This window comes from Pavona decussata, unplaced genomic scaffold, assembly GCF_977016875.1.
Source record: "Pavona decussata unplaced genomic scaffold, jaPavDecu1.1 SCAFFOLD_527, whole genome shotgun sequence".
NCBI lineage: Eukaryota > Metazoa > Cnidaria > Anthozoa > Scleractinia > Agariciidae > Pavona > Pavona decussata.
In genome coordinates, this window is record NW_028145832.1 from 158,043 (window position 1) to 180,565 (window position 22,523).

General features: G+C 38.9%; 1 protein-coding gene and 1 long non-coding RNA gene across 3 annotated transcripts; both read right to left on the reverse strand.

Annotated features, from left to right (window-relative positions):
* Nucleotides 1–125: 125 nt before the first annotated feature.
* Nucleotides 126–16,872, reverse strand: LOC146449984 (protein mono-ADP-ribosyltransferase PARP14-like). 2 transcript variants are annotated; one of them, XM_085100919.1, is made up of 9 exons: nt 16,755–16,872; nt 13,425–13,492; nt 10,924–12,690; nt 9,762–9,950; nt 8,098–9,229; nt 6,392–7,309; nt 2,526–2,840; nt 983–1,054; nt 126–749 (listed from the first exon to the last, which is right to left on the reverse strand). In XM_085100919.1, the coding sequence occupies exons 2-9, from the start codon at nt 13,431–13,433 to the stop codon at nt 547–549; spliced, it is 4,605 nt and encodes a 1,534-aa protein (XP_084957045.1). In that variant the 5' UTR covers nt 13,434–13,492; nt 16,755–16,872; the 3' UTR covers nt 126–546. The 2 variants fall into 2 exon arrangements, with proteins under 2 accessions (XP_084957045.1, XP_084957044.1); XM_085100918.1 differs by having other exon boundaries at nt 127–758; nt 944–1,054.
* Nucleotides 16,873–20,390: 3,518 nt separating this feature from the next.
* On the reverse strand, nt 20,391–22,313 carry LOC146449985 (uncharacterized). Its single transcript, XR_014860446.1, has 2 exons — nt 22,263–22,313; nt 20,391–22,070 (listed from the first exon to the last, which is right to left on the reverse strand). It is a non-coding gene; the product is annotated as an uncharacterized LOC146449985 (long non-coding RNA).
* Between the last annotated feature and the right edge of the window lie 210 nt (nt 22,314–22,523).

The following is a 22,523-nucleotide window of genomic DNA, read 5'->3' on the forward strand; positions in this document are numbered from 1 at the left end:
TGTTGGTGTATCCGGCTGTAAAACCTTGAAAGTACAGTAAAACTATCATTTTCGCAGATTTTATTTCAGTCTACTAGTCATGTTTTTTAGTCGTAAATTTACCTTAGGCATGTTTCAGCGCAGTGTACGAAATTTTTGTCCGAAAATTGTCCGAAATGAGTGAAAAAGTGTCCGAAAATTAAACGTCCGAAATTTTAAATCCGAAAGTTTTTGCAAGTAATGTAAATGTAGATTCTTGTCAGTGAAAGCGGTGGAAACGCCCTTAAACAAGAAAACCAGACATACTGCAACCGTAAGGATTACTCCCCGAGTTGAACTGCTTCCGAATAACCGGCCATGCAGTAAAAGTTGTATTTCGACATGACCGTTCGCACATTTAAAGTTTCTATGATTTTCTGACTATTATTTTGCCAATAATATTGTCAAAAATTATTCTAAAAACCTTGAACATATATATAATCAAATTGTTTCTTACTACTTAATCAGTACAATATGTAAATTCATTAAACTGACTTTAGGCCCGACTGAAATGAGGCAAACCAGCTATTAAAAAGTTATGAGATATTCGGGATAACATTGAGCATCGTAAAAAACGACAAAGATGCTTGGGTCTCCTGGGTCATTAACCACTGATTCATACAAAATCTCTGGTCTGGAAGGATTTTTCGGCGGAGGAACTATCATAGCAGAATTGCCTTGACAATATCGACCAACCAGGACCCGGGCAAGGTACATGTAGCGAGCTCCACCTCCACCCCCTGCGTGACGAAAAAAAATAAAGAAACAAAACAATCAAATTTTGTGCAATTAAAAAGATTGTTGGAATCTGCCTTTAAATTTGAACAAATTATGAACTCCTGAAACGAAACATGAATGCATGCACAACACCGATTAATTTTCGGCGAAGAGACTATCATAGCAAAGTTGCCTTTACAATACTGACCAGTCATGGCCCGGGTAAGAGTCATATAGTAAGATCCACCTCCACCCCCTGCGTATCTTTCTGAATAAGAAGCATCTCGGGCAAAGTACACCCCGCGCCCCCAGGCCGTACCTAGGAAAAACAAAAATCAATCAATCAATTAATCAATCAATCAATCAATCAATCAATCAATCAATCAATCAATCAATCAATCAATCAATCAATCAATCAATCAATCAACTAATCAATCAAATGGTGTACAGTTAAAAAAAGTTGTCTGAATCTGTCCTTAAAATTTAAACAAATTATGAATTCCTGAAACGAAGCATAAATTGCAGAGGACTGGTTAATTTATTCGGTGGTGAAAATTTACAGAGCTCGTTTCGCAAAATACAGATTTTGTTATTTGTGAAACGGGAGCATTTTGAACGTTCGACTCACGATCGTTTTGCTCAGACGTCATCATTGCGGCGAGGAACATTTAAGGAGGCTCGCGGCAGTTTTTCAGGACTAAGGGTGGAAGTTTTGAAATTACAATCTCGCATACAAGATAAACTTCGATCTTCTTCATACTACATCTTCTTTTCAACATATGATCAAAGTTAATTTTCTTATCGGTTTCCAAGCAACAGCTATTACCATAGCAACGGAAGCGCATAGCCTCTCATTTTAAACATTGTCGATTATCTCGAAATCTAGTAAGACACTTTATGACGAAACTTTATGGATTTAAACTACTTAATCTAGACAACTTGTAGGCGAAATTAGAAAAAAATCTGTAAGAGCGTTTTCAAGTGAATAATGAATCAATTTTTACGGGGTGATTTTGTTTATTCCCCTTATTTTTCGCTGATATCTCTTGCAAAATAAAACTTGAAAACTTGTCTTTTCCGTTAAAAGGTCTTTCCTCATATCAAAACATTCTAAATGTATATTGAGCTTCATCGGTGTCTCCGATTTTAAGATATTTATGTTTAAGAACAGTGAAAATAAAGCGCAGATGAATGAAGAAGTTCCTACTTTGCATAAATCGAGATATCTTTAAAATGCCTCCACAGATTTTTGTATTAAAATACAAGCGGCTAAAGTAAGAACTCTTTTTGATATCCACGCAAGTTTTAGGCGCAGGAATCGAAATTGGTATTAGATAAGAAGGCTGAATTTTGGTCAAGTTTTTGAATCAAGAATTTGAATCACAACTAACAAACGTCTGGAAGTACTTCTGGTTTTAAATAGTAATGATTTACTACATTGAGAACGTGTTTCTGACCAGAAAACAAACTCCAGAGGACAATAGTTAATATAAAATAATAGTTAATATAAAACTTTCACTCACAGAAGAAATTCCCCCTTGTTAACCGTCAAACGTCAAAATCGGTAAAATTTAAGCGTCGGCGGTTAACGCTTTCCCCCCAGTGAGACCATCGTAGGTGGCGATCGGAAGTGGAGACTCAGCACTAACCGAATCAAAATTACGAGTTCACTTCCTAGACGTATTCCAGATGAGGTGAATGTTTGTGTACACTCCGACCCTCGTGTTTTATCCTAGCCCACACATCCCCCTTCCTCTCCCTCCTGACAGCTGCAATATATGAGGACTTACCATTTACCCCACAAAAGCTTCTGTTAAAACCCTGCGTGTTTATCGCTGATATGTTTTTCGCGTCGGTTCCATGGAACAGCTGTCGCTCATTGTTCCCTCCATTATCTTTATCCATTTTCTGCTTTCTCACCATGTAGGATTGATAAAGATGAGGATTCTGAACTCGCTCAATTTTCTGAATATTGACTCCGCTAGCGGTCGCTTGAACTTTCTGGATGACATTGCAGTACTCAGTGGAACCTGGGGCGAGTGTCACCGTGTGCACTGTCGTGTCCGGGCTTGGCATTGGCGCCCAGTGTTTTGGAAGCGAAATTCCTAAAAAAAAAATCATGTATTGGCAGTAAGGTCATCCTATTAGTTTCCATGTTTTCCCGTGTTGTGCACACAAAATATTTCCTGCTTAAATAAAACCACGTGGTGACCCTCGGTTTTACATTGTCTAACTTAGCCAAGTCTAAAAGTGGAGCTCTAATTTTTTTCATAGCATTTCAGTATAGAAATCTTCTTAGCGTATGAACGTAATAACCTTACCAGTTCCTCATCCTTTCTGCAGTTATGGTATATTTTTAGTGCATATGCAGTAAACTGCTCATTAGCAATAACAATAACAATGTAATGCAGAGGGCAAAACTTGTTTTCAATGCTGATTTGTTGTAACAGAGGACAATTTTTTTTAAACTTTCTTTCCCTGAGGGCAAAATTACTTACTCCTGATTGATCGCCGTCGGCGAAAATACTCGCTGCTCGTTGGCTGAGCACACCAGTTCTACATTTTGTTGGTTTCTTCATTTTGTGTCCAAAAACAACGAGTTCTTTCAAGTTCTTTGGAGTTCGACTGTTTAAGCCTGGTTGTTTGTACCACAAATACATGGAAATCAAACTAGTGTTGCAGCTAGAGAGGAAATTTCTTCACGTGTATCTTACAAGAAACAGCAAAAGATTATTTGCGTCAAAGCCAAAAACTTGGATCGGATTGACATTTGTTTAGCTGAGAAACTGGCGACCAAGTGCTTTCACCTAGCTACATCCTCTTAAAACGAATGATAACCGAGCATAACAGTGTCTTTTTGATGCAAGGAAGGAGCACGTCAAATTCGAATCAGTGGAAGAAATTTCTCCGTAACTTCCTTCTTTAGATCCACCGTTTGCTATTTTTATCGATCTATTTTTGTGGGTTTTCAAGTGGTAGGAAGCTTCACAGCACAGATGAACAATTAATTGATGCCTGACATTAAGTTTTAATCGTTGTTAGTTTACTCCTGAATTGAGCTTATATTCTTTCTTTATTACGTGTGTTAAATTTCCAACTCAGTCAATATTTCTCCAAGTGAAATCTAAATAAACACTGGGAAATTACTCTTGGTTGCTTGGTCAAGATCTTTAAGTGCGTTTACAACTGAATGAGAGTCGTGCGGTGCGAACGAAACTGCCCCGAAACAAAATGTTCAAAAATTAGTTTCTCCACGAATATTTGTTCTATCGAAACGATTGAAGTATATTTGTAAAGCTTAAAACTGGTAAAATAAGGAAAACTTATTGATTGTTGCGCGGAAACGCATTTGACTAGTAAACGGCTAGCAAGTTGTCTAAATTGGTAGGAGTTGCGTGCAAGTTAAGAGAGAAAGAAAAATTCACTGTCGTTTGCTCATGTTCTCCTCAAAACCTTAAATTAGGTCATTTCACGTTAGACGATGAGAAGTCCAAAGACTGCTGCAAAGCTGATACAACGTAATATATTTTAAAACAATATTTCGGCTGGTCAAACCAGCCTTCGTCAGGTTTAGATGTTACTAAATTATATAAATGAAATTACAAGATTATATTTTGGAGGATGTTCAGTGCAATACATAGAAGCGGCGGAAATGACGTTTACAGGGTGGTACCAAAAGATAAGAAAATAAGTAATTAAAAATAAAATTTAAAAAAATTACAATTCATCACGTCTATTCAAACCGTGGGGTTCCAAGGTCCCCGCTAAATCTATAAGAAAAGACTCTCTGGCTTTTCTGATTGAATCACGTGAGGAGTGGATAACTTCAAGTGGCATTAGTTGCATGTCAGTGTGACAGTGGTTAGGTTGAGAAAGAAAATGTTCAGAAACAGTGGTTAGTTTGGATGTAATGTTAGTTTTGTCAACTGGGCGTCAATGTTCGTTGAATCTATCTTTGAGACGTCGCTTAGTTACACCTATGTATTGTAAATGGCAGCGGTTCGTTGTACCATGCTGCCGCTGTCTGTAAATTTAATTTATTTTATTCTTCTCTATTTATTTATTTATTTATTTATTTTATACAGGGCCGTTCTGAAAACCACTCTGTAGGAACGCACCCTAGATTATTACTATTAAACTACTAACCCTAACCCTATCATTATTGTGTTGCTGCCGTCGTCGTTGCTAACAGGGCTCCCAGAAATATTTGGCGCTCAGATAAAAATGTTGAAAAATCATAACTCAGTCAATATTGCTCATACTAAACTAATTCTGGCCCTTACAAAAATTTTAACACTTGATAGCTTGGTTGTGGCCCGAAATATTAGAGCGTTTAAAACTTCTGCGTGTTTATACAGTCCAAACGCATGGAAGCAGAGCGGCGCAAATGCATTGCATGTGCACGGCCCTAAACTGACGAAATGTTCCAAAAATAACTTATCTGCAAATATTGGTATCGAAATGTTTAAAGTATCTTTGCAAAGCTTGAAACACGTAACATAAAGAAAAATTGTCGATTGTTGCCTGGAAGAAAGCATTTTCGTTTACAAATAATTTGTAAATGGCCATCGAATTACACGTCATGATAATATCTTTGGTGTAAGAGCGACTGAGCGGCCCGGAGAAAAATGTTTGGAAATTCAAAACTGTGTCAATTCTGCTCCTAATTAGTAATAATTCTGGTCTTTAAAAAAACGTTAAAAAAGGAGAATACAAACTTGTTTGTGTTTACAAACACACGAGAGCCGTGCGGCGCGAATGATAAAAAACAGGGCCATGAGACAAATTTTTCGGCGCGAATGAAAAAACAGGGCCATGAGACAAATTTTTCAAAAATCACCTCTTCCCGAATATTGGTGGTATCGAAAGCGACTAAAGTCTCTATGTAAAGCTATTTTAGAGTCCTGAAAATTACCATAACTGATAACGAACAGGTGATATAGCCAAATGGAGGCTTTTTTCTACTTTTCCGGCCGTCAAAATATCCAACAAAACATATAAATTGACTTTGTATTTTGTGTTCTTTAGCATTTCTGTTGTAAACGCATCTCGCCATGCAACTTCCCGCCAAACAAACATTAACGCATTAGAATTATGGGATTGTGTACGGACGGAAGTGACATCATAACCAAACCAAAATTTTTCGCATTCATGAGTTTCCCAAATTTTCTTAGATGGGGCTCCGCGCGCGGAGAGACTGTATAGAAGCACCGACTCGAACAAAAGTTTCTCAAAAACAAAAATAATCTAGATTTGTTTGTTTCTTTTTTACAGCATTTCGTTTGCACAATAACATGTGTGTGTGTAAAAAAAAATGGGGAACCATTGTGACAAGCAAAGATGTTCAAGCCATGTTGAGCTTTGTTGTTCAACAGATTGAATATGCAACAGATTAAATAGAATTATCAACTTCACTCTTACAGCTGTGCATCTTTTGTTTAGATGAGTGGGCCCCGGGAAGGGGGGGGGGGGGGGAAGCAGAAGCAATCAAGTGGAATTTGATTGCAATAATGATTATCATGGGGAAGGGGGGGCGGGGCGGGAGTGGGTGAGTGAGTTTTGTGTTGAATAGAAAAAGTATGCAAGGTCAGAACAACATGAGGAGAACCGTTGACTGCGACTAGTACTAGCCAGACTATATGAGCTGCTTACTAACCTTCTTCAGCTCCCTTCACCTTCCGGTAAAGTGTTATTGTTTCCCTGCTCCGCCGTCCGCGGCCAGTTTTAGCTTTTAAATCGACGACAAATTCATTTGATCGCAAAGATATTTGAACCGTGCTTTGTTCCTTGATGTACGCCATCTCGATCTTTGCGTTGGTTTTCGGACCAAACATCATTTTGGTTCCCTGTATTTCATAACTCCATTCTACGTTCTTTGAAACCAGCAGCGCTTGCTGCTCCTCCTGTATCTTGTTATCCCTCTCGTTTAACTCGTGCCAGATCTCCCCGACCATGCCTGTCACTTCAGTCGGGTCACTGCGCACCACAATGCGATTCACAGCGGCCTCGATTTCAAGTCTGACGTCACGGTCAATGGCTTTCTTTTTTAGTGTGTCAATCTGTTTGTTGGAAAGTTGACTGACAGTGGTTTTTTCCACCTTTTGAGTTGTACATGCTTCGGAAAATCCGTTTCTTAAGGAGTCAACTGCTTTTGCGACACTCATCTTGTCCTTGGCTGTCACAAAAAAATTCACCGAGGGGTCGTTCCTTGCACTCAACATACTTCTGCGTTTTGTTGGTTGCGCCTCAAGAGTCTCCTCGGAACAGGGAGATGGAGAAGATGAATCACTACCCGGATCATCTACAACTTGTAGTCCTGCTTGACTTTGTTCCGCACGCAAAAACGCCTGCATCATTGGAGCCTGAAATACGACAACACGCACTTTACGAACGCTTTTGCAATTTCCACGGAAGTTGTTCAGAGCCTGAAACGTGATTTGGGCCGAGTCCGCCGCGGCCAGACCAAAGCCACCGGTGCCTACGCTGGGAATTGAAACGGATCGAAGGTTGTGTGTATCTGCCAGGCGAAGACCAGCTTCCAAACTTGTTTGAAGATCCTGCATGTTCGAGGAACCTGTAATTATGAAATATCTTGAATAAACTTCGAAACTACAATTTTTAACATGAATGGAGATTTATGATTGATTTGACGTAATTCCCGCCAATGGACCGGGGAGCCGGAGGGAACTGATTATTAATAAACATGTGATAATAAACTAGACTACAAGTTTACTGCGGTCAAATAAGTTTTTGTAAGTGAAATGTGTGGAGAATGGTCGGCACCGTGCGTCTTTTGTACATGTTTTTTTTGCATGCGTGACATCCGGGAAACAACTTCAGCTAATGGTTGCTGAACTCTTGTTCATATATCGCAAATCACAGACCCACAAAAAGATTACCAGCTTTGAGCTCTCCAAGTGAAATCTTTATCAGTTTTAAGGAATTTTTCGGGATCTTTTTTTTTTTTTTTGTTTGACTGCGGTTAAGACTAAGGGCAGTCCGTCTTTTTTTCTCAAGAATAGTAAAGAAAGCAAAACACGGGCGCGAAAACTGAGTAGCGTCTCCTCCCGGGAGGCAATTTTCATGCGTGTTCACGTGTTACTCTCACTAAAAAAATAAAAAATAAAAAAACATTCGTGGGAAACGCTAAGAGCCACCTTAGATGTTCGAATATTGAGTGCTGGAAACCGGCAGCAACTCCCTTAAAGCAAAAAACTTCAGCTTCTGTCCTCTTCATCCCAGCTGAGACATTAAATTAGAGGATACCCACCAATTTTAAGAAAACGTTTTAGTATAGTACCTACATTACTTATTCCATAAGATGAAAAAGAAAAACAAATAAGATAAAACAAACAAACACACCTGGAATAATGTGGATAATGCGAGTCACTGGTAAGTTTCCACCACTTGTCATCACAGCAGTTCCTGCAGTTTGTCTCCCCAGTTGACTGAGTTCTTGTTGGATCTGTTGACCACCGGCTCTTAAGATGGCTTTGCTTAAATCTCCAGCATTGTTCATGTTCATATTGCTGCTGATGATGTTCATAATGGCGTCGTTGGTCTCTTGAGTCAAATCGCCATTTATGACTTCAATACAAAGACCTGTATCCATGGTGACAGAAGGTCGGGCTGTACCTTGATTAGGCAACGACAGGTGTCTCTGATGCTCCTGCTGGAATACCTGTAACATTTTAGCTTGGAAGATAACAATCCTAACTTTGCGAATGGTGTTAAAATTTGCGCTAAATCTGCTGAGAGCTTGAAATATCATACTCGCTGAATCTGTCGCAGACATTCCATAAGCTCCAGTTCCTATTGCTGGCAAAGAAATGGACTGAATGCTTCTTGATTCTGCAAGGCGAAGACACTTTTCCACGCACTGCTGAAGGTGTTGCTTGTTCGACGACTCTGGAATTAAGTGAATAATGTGACGTGCTGCAAGATTCCCACCACTCGTCATCACCGCTGACCCACCTGCTTGCGCTCCCAAACCATACAACTCATCCTGTACACCGCTGGCCTGTTTGACTGCTTTGCTCAACGCCCCCGCGTTGTCCATGTTCAAATTTTTGCTGGTGATATTCACAATGGCGTCAGTTTGTTCATGGCACAAGTTTCCTTGCAAAACCTCAATAGGCACACGGCCTGCTGCTGACCTTGATGGTCTGCTTCGTGTAGGTTTGGATGGAAGACTCCAAAATGGACTACTTATGGTGTCGGAAGGACGGAAATTGTGTTTGGATTGCAAATTAGCCATCTCTTGTCCAAAGACACTGACTAGGGCCTTATCGCGCTGATACACCACAAATCGGATCTCTCTCAAGGTGGGCAAAGGATTAGCCTGACAAAAGTCGATGGTTTCTTCTAGCATTATTCTCGATGCATCATTTGGTGGGAAGTTCAAGTTTCCGGTTCCTATGACAGGAAATGCAATGGACGTCCCTCCAAGCTGCTCACCCGTCTGAAGGCACTTCTGAACGATGTTCCGTAAAACCTTGAAGAAAAAATGAAGCCGTAAAACAAAACATTTTAAGGGTTGTACTGGGTCACGAGAATTCTACAACATTAATATGATGGATCTGATCGTTTTTTCTTTTACGAGAAAAGCGAAAAAATTATGTCTTGTACTTAGTAACCTCACTCGTTTCCTCTGCGTCTCTAAACTACTAACAGCCCCTTTCTTGAGGGTCGAAAGGATGAGTTTTACGGGTCCTTCGATAGGCTCGGCTAAGCAAACCAGCTCTCCCTTAGCAAGCGAAGTTTATTTTGCTTTCTCACTTTCATCATTTTCTTACGTAATGAGTGCGCCTTGTGGACATATTCAAAAGACAACAACCACAACAGGATCAACAACTTTAAGGAGTTTCCGATTTCTCGTTCTTTCGCCAGCAGCAGGTACTTTTGACAATCCCGGCAGTCAGTGACTGAATAGAGATAATGGTAACGCAGATTATTTAAATTACTATTAGTTACTTGCTTTGTTTCGCAAAACACAGACAAAATACGTAATTAAGTTAAACACTCACTGTTTCACCCTTGCCTCCATGCCATTTGCTGCAGTTAGTATGAATCACGTGACTGCAACCCAACGCGAACCCGGCAGTGACTGTCACGTCACCAGTGTTTGGATTTACTAAGTTCTGTTGCATTGCCTGTCCACCCGCATTGATGATCGCCTGAGAGCATGCTCCTTGTGAGCTGACCAGTATGTGAGCCTGCAATAAGATAGACTTGATTACAAAATACATTGATTTTCATCTTCATTTTCTCGCGCCTGGCTTGTAGGCTTAGATGTAGCACATTTCAAATATCTGTGAGCTCTCTGATTACAGTCAGCCACATATTTGAGGTAGAGCTTTTCTTTATTGAGTACTAATTTGTTTCAATATCGTTTGTAAGATTTTATATAGGGGTTGAAGGGAGGGAAGCAAGAGTTCCTCCTCTTTACTCCTTCCCATCATCCCTCATCCACCCTTCTCACGCTCCTAACAACAGAGACGACTGAGGAAATATCAGTCGATTTCAAACGAGTATAACGTAACCATCATCAAGAGAGTGCCATGCCAAGCCCCATAATTCTCATAGGCCTGCTCCATTTAAATTTAATTGAACAGTTTTCCAATGACTGTGTTAAGCCAAAACCTTAGCAATCACATCCGGCCAGTTGTAACCGGCATCAACAAATCTAAGTTATTCGTAAATGATAACAGATAATGGAAGTTTAATTTCTAAAAGACATAAGTCTTGTAAAGTACTGCCCTTGAATTTTAAACAGGAACATAGTATTCTGCTGTTTTAATTTCAAACCTATTTTTAATGAAAGCGACAAATCGTTCGCAAAAACACACTGGAAACTTATGTCGCCAGTGCCAAATGTAGGTAAACCTGCAGCCGCTCTCAAGGGTAAAGAACTGTGTAACAAGTGCAAAGCGGTGAAAATGCGCGCGCAACCAAAGTCGACATTGGTCTAAGGTTTGCTCCTGATCTGGGAATGAAAGGGGAATGTCTGCCCTGATTGATTGATGTGTACTGTACGAGACCTTGTAACGAGTTTCAGTGTTCATCACCTCAGAAGCCAAACCAATTACGTAATTGCTTTGGTAATCAGACCCAGGTGAAACCCCTTCAATATCCACGCCAAGTAAGCAAATTAGGATATTATTACATTATTAACTTACTTTAACTAACCTTCTCAGCCTCGATGTATCCAGCTCGCCATGAAATTTTCTGCCCATTTGTTGTTACAAAGACAGATGGATCAATTTTAGGTGGAACTGCTTCCTCCTCCTTCTCCTCCTCCTCCTCCTCCTCCTCCTCATCATCATCATCGTCATCATCGCTACTGCGCTCACAATGTTCATGATCGTCGTCGTCATCACCGCTTGTAGTATCATCTTCCACAGCTGCTTCTGTATCACGAGTGGGCATGTCATGTCGCTTCTTGTCAAAACTCGTCTGGACTTGTACTGCGCATGCGTGGTCCTTTTCTACCGATTTTACCAGACGATCGCCTTTTCCGCTGGAAAAGAATTTCTGCAGACCCGGCTGTTTTATGTCAAACGTCGTTGAATTGATACCAGCTACGAGAGCGTCAAGTTTTCTTCTTGCACGATCAAGTCCTTCTTTGTTGCCAGAAATGACAAAACTATCGTCACCTTTTCCATTCTGAATCTTGACTTCAAAAACTACGAGTTGGGTTTCAATCGAGCACAAGTCTTCCTGACGAAGCTCACTGAGATATCTTCTGACAAGTTTAGAAGGACAAGTAAATCGCTCCGTTCGAATACAGTTTTTTTCTAAAAAAGTAATCAGCTCCTTCATCGCTTCCATCACATCTTCGCAAAAACCAGCAACAAAGGTATCGCGCCAAGTATTCTGATACACATGAACAAGCCCTCCGGTGTTAAGCGCATCGCACAGTTGACGCCATTCCCGCGTTTTCAGTAGATGCTGGCTGCTGTCATCCACGCGAACTTCCTCTTCTAACGTTAACTTGTTCACAAGACTCGCGGCCTTGTCCACTTGCGCAGCTGACGTTCCCACAATACGGGCCTCGTTATCAATCACGAGAACAGCTTCAACGTTGTTATTTTCCAACTCACATTTCACTCTCTGTAGGCCCTCGTCTGTTCCTAGCACCTCTAAGATGTTCTTTGATACATTTAATTTCTTTTCCACCATCTCCATTTCTAGTTTGTGGAGCTTCATCGTCGCTTCAGTGAACTGTGGCTGCGGTCCTTCAAAATAGATTTCCTCGGCTTCAGTATTCAACTTTATCTCCAGTTCTTTGTTATCCTGTTGAAGTTTCTCTGCAAACTTTATCTTCTTTAACAAAATCAAGCGTTCTTTGGCAATGTTTTTCGTCAACTTCCCATAAGTTTTTCTGGTCTCTTCACGATATATTTCCTCTAATTTTGCTTTTAACTGATCTTCATATTTTTTAGCATCTGAGCTCGAGGAAACCATTCTTACAACAAGAGATTCATCGATGGGTTTGACCAGCGGTGGATCAATTCCAAAGCATGTGCCAATGTTGGGTAACTGAGTCTTCACAGCTTCCCAGAAATCTTTGTTGACCTCAATATCACAGGTCGTAAATTTACCAAGGTAGCTTTGGACTTCTTCAATGCACTCCGACTGCCAAGAATCGCTTTCGTCTCCTCCATAATACACGAAAACAGCCGTTTTATTGTTTGGCTGCCAGGTTATTTCACTCTTCTTCGCAGCCAATGCCTGTTTTAGTTGATCATGACGTGATGTAGTTGTAACAAACTCCATTACATCCGGGTCTACAGCCATGTGCAGTTGTTTTTCTTCAGGCTCAGACCGCTGACTCCCTGGAGCCGTATTTGGGGCGTCTGCAGTCGTTTCCAGGTCACTTGAGTTGCCCTCCTCGTTGTCGTCTTCTGGAGCTTCATTGAGGATTCTGAGCAAAAGCTGTACGGTGTTCAAGACCTGTGGTATTTGTTTAAGATGTATCCTAAGTATATTCTCTAAACAATGGTTTGTTGTTATGCCAAAAATAGCGTTCAATTGTTAAGAAACAATACCTAGGTACATCTCATATTTGGAGAGATCCTGCATGATCCCAAAGTCAAAATGTAAAGTTACAAATATTTGTTAATTTGGAATTAGTAATGGGGTAATCATTTTTTTTTTGCGAGTCAGTTGCGTTCTTAAATACGTTTTAAACCGGCTTCCTACTATAAATCGTTTAATACACAAACTATCCTGCGTTTCGAGTTACAAGTTTCTGTTTCTTTTTTGGCAGGCGGTCAAATTTCCATCAGGGAAAAAACCAGCCCAAGTACTTTTAGTTTCGTTTCCTGTTTAGCTTCTTCCGGGTTAAGTGTCAAACCATTTCCTGTACACACGAGTTTTCATAAAGTCTGAAGGTAAACGGGTCGAACGGATGCAAACGGTGCCTTTCAATCGTTAATTACAAATGATAGAAAGCAAATTTAACAGACTAAGGAAATTGAACCCAACTCGGTGAACCTGTAAAAAAACCCAACCAGTCAATCCACTTATAAACCTTGATGTGCTTTTCATGATAGTTTTATCAAGTTTGTTCTTTATCTCCTGATAGTTTTCAGTTGTGAGTCGCACCCAGTTTCGCCGGGGGTCAGGTTTCCACGCACCCACAAAAGCAACAACATTAATAGGAAAGTCTAATTAGATTCACTTACCCTATTCATCACTGTCCTTGATTACTGAAATTGCTGTATTACTTCAGTTTTTGTAAACGACGAACTCTCTAAATTTGACAACAATAATAATAATACTTTACTCATACAGTCAATAATAAATATTAACTATATGAAAAATAGATACCAGAGGTTAACCATATCGAGGATACCTCGTCAATATAAAAAGAAAGGAGAAAAGAAAACCTAAATCTAAAAAAAAGCTATTAACATTCATCATTTATCAAACTGCACATAATATTATACTCTCAATAAATAAAACATCATAACCTATGCCTAGGTTAATGTTTCTTAAGTTCCCTTTTAAAGGATTCTAATGTCTTTGCCTCTGCTATTTCCTTAGGCAAATCCTTCCACGATGAATCATTGACTTTGATTTTAATTTCAAGCATAACACTGCCTTTCATAATTATAATACACGCCAGTGTAACAAACTGCATCTTCCAGCTCCCAAAACAAACTGGGGAAAACAAAAATTAACATACCAGGCATTAAAAGATTTTAAAAATCTCAATCCAGAAATTCAGGGAACTGAATCCATTTTATTGTTAGTAATTTGTTTGTATCCAATTATTATTCTTTTTAAGTTATAATTTTATGTGTAATAATGTAGCTATTTTATCCTTTATCTTATATCATTGCAATTATAGTTATGTCTGTAATATTATTTTATTTTATTTTTTTATCTATTTATTTATTTATTTTATACAGGGCCGTTCTGAAAACCACTTTTGTGAGAACGCACCCTGTTTAAAGACTATTATTATTATTATTATTATTATTATTATTATTATTATTATTATCATTATTATTATTATTATTATTATTATTATTATTATTATTCTTATTATTCTTCTTCTTCTTATTATTATTCTAACAATTAAAGAACGAATGTTATAGGAATTAATTCTCGCAGGCTTAACTTTAATTTAAGGCAAGTGGTTTGAACGCAGTGGAATGAAGTCCCTAGCATATGTAAATGAAGGATCCAGGCCAATAATCGACACTGTATCCGTTAATCAATAGACTACTTCGAATTTGCTTTCGAATTTTGCCGCTGATAGATCAGAGACAGCGGCCGTCGTGTCAGTCTCCCACCCAAGACCTCCTGGTCCTGGCCTTGGTAGAGAGAAAATATCTTTTTTCTATCGAATTCTAGATAATACTTCGGCCGCCCAAGTTATATCCGACTAACATGAACGTAAAATTTATGTTAAGACTTCGAACAATTTTTATTTTGTCGACAAGAGAGCCGTGTTGAAACACTCGAGTAGATGAAAATTGTGGTCAAAGTTAGCAGGGATTTCGTGCAAAGGCGAAAATACGATGGAGAAACGTTTGAGTGTGTTCCGTACTCGTTTGAATATTTTTTTGACGCCGCTAAGTTGCTTGACTGTTAAAGCAATGATTAAATAGTACACTTAAACAGGCTAAGTTAAAGGTTTCTGTGGCGCAAGCGGTTCGGCCCAGCACTCCTGTACCGAAGGTCTCTGGTTAGAATCCCACTTCGGCTAAAGGAACATAATTTTAGAAAAATTATAAAAATGTAAGTGTCGTAGAGTGGGCCATAAAGAGGACCGTTTATGAAGCCTTTATGGCTTTCTTTTTGAAATAACGTCTTGTCTATAGGCGAAAACATCGCCCGGTGAATTTTGGGTGTCTCTAAAACGAAGACCCTAAGACTCTAAGACCCCGAAAACTCGAAAACGAAGACCCCAAAGTTTCCAAGTGTAAGTACAAAAAAATTAAATGACATAAAAATACATTATTTCATACCTCAAGTGAAATTTAATTCCTTCCTGTGGTCCAACCATGGTTATCCGCCATCTTGAGCTGAGCAACCGCGTTTCTTGGAATACTGACCGGAAGTGTGTTTCCCGCTCCACTGGACCGAAAGCGCGTTTCCGAACGTCTCAGTTAATTGCGCTGCTGGGTTTTTATTTAATTACCAACGTACAAAGAAACGAGTGTTAAATCCCAATCCCTCCTTCCGGGAATTACAACCACGCGATCGTGAGAGCAAAAGAAATGAAGCCTATGCTTTCTATTATGAAAGTTGCTGTAATGGTTTTGAGGTTCTTCAATCCCGAGTACATCCATATTTTATCTCTATAGCAAACCAGCGATGAACGGCTATTAAGCCATAGTTCGCGGAAAAAAAAACAGGGAAATGTATGGAAAGTTCAAAACACGACTGGACGCTTTCTGGTACAGGTTACATCCCTCCATTTTTTTTTCCTAAAATCCTTTTCCTAGTACCAAAAGTTTCCAATTCATAAATATTTTAGAAGCGATGTTTTATGAAAATTATTTGACATCGGATTTCCATACAAACACTGTTATTTCAAGCCTGTTTGCCTACTCGTCAAAATGGCGTCGAAAACCGTGATAAGGCCTATTTTATTTTTGTTAAAATAGTAGAAAGCCTTGGCTTCATTTCTTTTGCTCTCACGATTGCATGGTTGTAGTTCCGAGAAGGAGGGATTTGACACTCGTTTCTTTTGCTAGTTGGTTATTTAATAAAAACCCAGCAGCGCAACTGAGACGTTCGGAAACGCGCCTCCGGTCCAGTGGAGCGGGAAACACACTTCCGGTCAGTATTCCAAGAAACGCATCTGCGCAGCAGGACCACAGGAAGGAACTAAATTTCACTTGAGGTATGAAATAATGTATTTTTTGCTATTTTATTTTTTGGTACTTATACTCGGAAATTTTGGGGGGGTCTCCGTTTTCGAGTTTTCGGGGTCTTAGGGTCTTAGGGTCTTCGTTTTCGAGACACCCGTGAATTTTCGACAATTCCACAAATTACGTCGCTCGCTCATCAATTTGAAACTGAACTTGATCATTTCACTTCACCATTATGCAAGATATAATTCTCAAGTGAACAGATTTCGGTTAGTTAAGTGTTTTTTTTTTTTTTTTCAACCATACAAACATCAATGATCTTGCTCACGAGGTTGAGAATATACTACGCCGAGGTGTTTGTATTTTCCAAACAGTTCAATATAGTTTAATTTATTAAAAAGTGTTCCCGTTTCTGAGTATAACTGTACGCCGCTTTTGAACATGTCGTTCAGATGACAACACGTCAACAAGACGTGTAGTAGTCTTGTGACGACAACACGTCACAAGACTGCTACACATTTCTAACACAAAAGATCGAGAGACTACAAACGGTAACAACATCCTTGCAACCGATCGACGCTTGAGTCAGACATGACAGAATACTTATGACCAAACCTTATAAACGGCCCTATTCCGCGTGATTGCTAACTCTTCCTTTAACCAGCTTTAACTGATCGAGAAACTTACCAAAGATGAATTCCTTGCGATCGGTGGATTCCAAAACACCCTCTGAAACAAATACGCAAAGTAAACCAGATGTTTAACTTGCTGAAATCCGTAGGTTCACTATAAAGCAAATTTAATACGACACATAGTTTACAAGAATTCGTGGAAGTTATCACTTCCGGCTAGGTTCGCAGAAAACGGTAAGAGGTAGACTGGGAACGAGCTTCACTGGTAATGTAAGAGAGTGCGAAAAAATCCCTCAAAAGTTCAATGGAAGAGAACGCTTTTTGTTTTGATATCAGTGTGATACGAAAGTCAGGAGAATTTCAGCTGTTTTCGTGAAGCAGGAGGGTGGGTAACTTTTGGACGGTCCATAGAAAATTACAACTTTCTCTTCGTTCACGTGGTTTCGCGTTTGATTGCGTCAACATGCGAAATGTTGAGGGGACACTCCATCCTAGTGTGCTATACATGAAGGCTACATCCTCCCGAAAGTGGTCCCTTTTCGTCTCCAAGCATGATGCTAAACTTGTCGTGAAATTTAGAAAAATTGCAAATTAAGGGAAGGTTCGTTTGTCATTAGTGGGGGAAGCATTAAGAGAGCTGGAGATTCAGAGGGGAGGGCCACCCAAAAACTTGGGACCGTTAGGGGAGGGTCAAGCCTTCTTATTTTAAAAGGTAAAGAGAGGGTCAAGTCTTGTTTTATATCGGTATGTACCACATCTGTGTGCAAAACGGTAAAGGTGCCATATTGATGTCAATTTTCATATTTTAATGCTGCCCACCAACAGGATAGGGATAAGAGAAGATTACAGGTTTTTGTTTTGTCAGGGAAGGGAGAGTCATGAATTTAACAGGTATAAGGAAAAAAGGGAAAGGCTGCGAAATGTTTCGAAAATAAATAAAAAATCCACCAGCCCTCCCCACCCCCACTTGAAAATGTACCTTCCCTAACTTGATAAACTGTGAGCCGAAAGGTTAGTTAACTTTGAAATCAAAGTATTAAGAAGCCTTTTAAACCAAATTGGGAGTCGGGAAGTTTTTTTGTTTCATTGTTTCCTGTCGATGATGCATAAGAAAGTATATGCACAGTAAGGCCGCTTGATTTTTATGGCTTTATGTGAGTGCAATTTTTTGAATATTTACTTTCACCACTACGCTGTCCTCACAAAAACTCGTGCTACCTAGTTTTCCCGCCAAAATGATACCATATCACCCGCGCGCGCTCTCGAAATAAATGAGAAACAAAAGCCTTATTGTCTTCTAAAAATTCAACCATAACAATAGGCAACGTTTAGATAAGATAAGATAAGATAAGATAAGATAAGATAAGATAAGATAAGATAAGATAAGATAAGATAAGATAAGATAAGATAAGATAAGATAAGATAATTTATTTAATGTCAAATGCACAGGGGGTGGTCTTCCATTCCCCCGAGCTACTCGCTCATGATAAAAGTGTTTGACAACATAAAAGAAAGCTAATATCGTAAACAGAGCAATGGAGGGACATCAACAACAAGAGCAAGAAATAAAGGATTACGAGGAAGATTTTGAAACAGCAGAACTGAGATGTAGACGACGAAAGGGAAGAAAAATCACAAGTACGTGCATGGTGAATATAATCCTACGTTGTTCAAAAAGGACAATCTCCGGTATTATTTTATGTAAAGCAATTAGCGTCTCTTTTAAGCAATCGGAAATTAAAGCGAGAACGCGGCAAGCGAAACAATATTTTTTTTGTAATTAAGCAAATATTTTTAGAGTAGACTATTTTTACACTGTTGTTGTTATAGATTTGTTTTCCTGGTATATCTTATGTATTATTATTTGTAACTTAGTAGAAGGACCCTTCTGTAAAGCTCTTTCGAGTGAAGTAGATATCCTTTAATAATAAAGATTATTTTTAGAGTAAGTCGATGAAAGTCGCTCATCAGCCTACATGTATTCCGTAATAAACATCTGTGAAGCTACTGATGAAGGGTTAACGTTCAAAACCTCAGCACTCGAATATTTTTACGGTGGCCGCCGGAATTACCTTATCAACTCTGTTGATAAAACCAAACATTCCTTACCAAAAGAGATATAAGAGAGTGGTACCAAAACAAACCATTTGAACTGTTCGAACTGCATGTGAATCACAAATTAAACCTGTTGTTTTTATCGGACTTTTAAGTCCGACAAGAAATTAAACTTAAAAATAGTTTTTTAAAATAATTCGACAGCTACAACGTATTAAGTATTACGATAGCAACAACACATCCAAATTATTACGACAGCTACAACATATTAAGTATTACGATAGCAACAACACATACAAAAGTATTACGACAGCTACAACGCGAAACTTTTATTAAATGACCCCCTCAATCGCCCCCGGCCACCAAAAAAGTATATATTTAAAGTAAAAAAAAAAAAGAAAAGAAAAAGAAAAACGGTTAGGTAATTGTGCACATTTTAATAGCAATAAGATTGTTAAATGAATTTCTCAAACTCATTAATAATTCAAAAGCCAAAGACAAAGGAAATCATGCACCGTGACGTGTTTGGATATCTGATGAAAAACTCCTCGTTTTTGCATCCTTAATTTCTCCTTCAAAATCAGTTTGTTTGAGAAGCTATATCAAACACTCGTCACAGTGTTTCATCACAATCATCACATCATCATAATTTTACCGTCGCTCTACACGCTTGATCTGAGGAAAAAAGAGGCCCTGTTACATGTTAGGTAGGGGATGGGGGGGGGGGGGGGGGGGGGTCTGAATAATCTATAATCCAGGGTAAATTATGGAATGAATCCGTATCCCAATTTGTTAAACAGATATATCCCTAAAATAAAATTCTACAACAATCTGTATATAGTTAGCTCTAATTACTATGTTATGTCATCTGAACAGACTCCAGTACTGTACGTCAGGTATGTGAAAGGTTGCATTTCCATACCCCTAATGAAACGTAGGGGTGGTTACTAAGGAGTCGTTAGTTTTTTTCATTGTAACTCCGGCCTAAACCAATCTCGTACCCAGAGTCCTCAGACATTTTGGTCAGCGGGTGGGCGCCAGGAGAGACTATGGGGAATTCGAAAACAATAATTTTTTTTTTTATTGGCTGCCCCGTAACAGTTTCCATTGTTTTACCGCTGAAATCCTGTGGTAATAAAATTCCAGTACCCCAGAGTCTCTCCTGGTGACAAGCCGCTGGCTAAAGACCCTGAGGACTCTGGGTACGAGATTGGCCCTGAAGAAGGCTATTTGCACTAGTTAAAATATTGGCCCAAAGAAATAAGCCATTTGCCAGAGTGTTATGACCTATAATACACAGACATCGCGGACTCGGAATTTTGACCAAGACACCTCATTGGAGAAAAACATGTGTCGTTTAATACCCTTTTTTAGGGGGGAGGGAGGCTTTTGTGTAACTGATACTCTATGTGGTAATGACCAATAATAGTCCATAATTTTTAAAATACAACACAAATAATCCATAATCTTAAAATTTAGTGGCCAATAATCCGTATCCCTTCTTTGAAACCCCCTGACAATCCATAATCCTAAAACCCTAACAGGAACTCAAAAAAGTTGGACTGCCAATATTTTGCGTTTTTATGACTTAATCGTCAGAAGATAGACCACCCCCTAACACTTTGGAGCACACAACTTCAGAAGCATGTCTTTATTTTCTTGAGGACAATTTTCTGCATCTACAGTTGTATGGTGTAGTGCTATGCAATGTTTCGCAACTTATGGCGTTACGCCTTCAAAAATAATTACAAAGGTAACATGTGCGGTATCCTTTGATTCTTGTGAGGTTGCCAATTTATGCACACACATACTGGAACATTATACATTCAGTTGAAAATATTCAATATTATGCGCCTTTATTAGAAAGGCTGAAAAATTGCGCGGATAGGGTGGGGCCAATTTAATAAAATATTTACACTTATCAGCTAACAATCTGGCCCCAGTTGTTCAAAGCTTGATTACGCTAATCCTGGGTAAACGTGAACTTTTATTCGAGTTTAATTACTAATCAATGAACGCTCTTTAAAAAGAATTTTGTTCTTAGTTTTGACTTAAACTAAATGAGCGAGATGAAAACCTCGGTTAATTTTTAATCAAGGATTGCCGTGAATCTCCTTTCGAAAAACCGGGCCTAATTGTTACATGCGCATGCAGAAAATGAGTCTAGCAAACTTTGTTAGAAGTCTTTAACGAGGATTATTGAACTCCTCTTTGAACTCTTCATTTGGTTTCGTTTTGTGTGCACATGTAAAACCAACAAACCAGCTTGTAAACTACAAGTGTAAAAGTTTTTCTTTTAAATATTGACCCCTGCATGTTTTATATTTGGAGCTAAATTAATGAAACTTTTGTACTTGTAACATATAAGCTGGGTCTTTTACGTGTGAACACAAGAAAGAACTCAATAAAAAGTTCAAATACGAGTGCAGTAATTCTAATTTAAGACTTCTAACAATGTAAGTTGAGAGCATTTATTACATGCGTGTAAATTTACAAGAGCGCAGTTTGTTAGCTTCGGGTGTAAAAGGTTTTATTGAATTGGATCCTGTTCCATCCACCGCAGTCAGATCAAGTTAGATCGTATAGTGTTTATACGTAAAACTCCCAGACAGACGGTTTGCACGTGTAAATCCATAAGCACTTCAAGAGTAGGCTCCTGTTATCAACTTTGAATTCATTTTTTAAAGCTACCTATATCGATATAGATTCTCGCCAGTTCGAGTTATCATGCATTTTAACCAATGAAGCGGCGAAACGATTTATATACACAAGAAAACTGCAGACATCCTGCAACCGGATAACTTTTAAGCACACGTTAGGATTGATTCCGGAGTTGATCTGCTTCCGAACAACCGGCCATGAACTACAAAAGTTTTATCTCAACATAGTAGTCGCATATTTAAAATTTCTATGATTCTCTCGGGGAGTGATTATTACTGTGCCAACAATATTGTCAAAAACGATTCTAAAAACCAAACAATGGTCAAATTGCTTCTCTCTTCTTAATCAGTACTGACAATATGTAAATTCATTGATTTAGTTGGTACAAGCTTAAGTAAACTGACTTTGAACCTGACTGAAGTAAAACTGAGGCAAACCAACTAAACAAAGGTTATGAGATATTCCGGATAACATTGAGCATCGTAAAAAACGACAAAGATGCTTGGATTTCCTGGGTTATTAACCACTGATTCATACAAAATCTCCGGTCTGGAAGGATTTTTCGGCGGAGGAACAATCATATCAGAGTTGCCTTGACAATATTGACCAACCAGGACCCGGGCAAGGTACATGTAGCGAGCTTCACCTCCACCCCCTGCGCGAACAAAAAATAAATAAACAAACCAATCAAATTTTGTGCAATTAAAAAGAGTTGTTTCTTGAATCTGCCTTTAAATTTGAACAATATAATTATGAATTCCTGAAACGAAACGTGAATTGCATGCACAACACCGATTAATTTTCGGCGAAGAAACTGTCATAGCAAAGTTGCCTCTACAATACTAACCTTGAGAATAACCAGTCAAGTACCGGACAAGGGACATTAAGTAAGATCCACCTCCACCTCCACCTCCACCCCCACCCCCTGCGTATCCAACTGAATAAGAAGCATCTCTGGCAAAGTACACCCCACGCCCCCAGACCGTTCCTAGGAAAAACAAAAATAAATAAAAGGTTGTGAGGTTAAAAAGAGTTGTATGAATCTGTCATCAAATCATAGTGAAATCCTGAAACGAAACATAAATTGTAGAAGACTGGTTAATTTTTT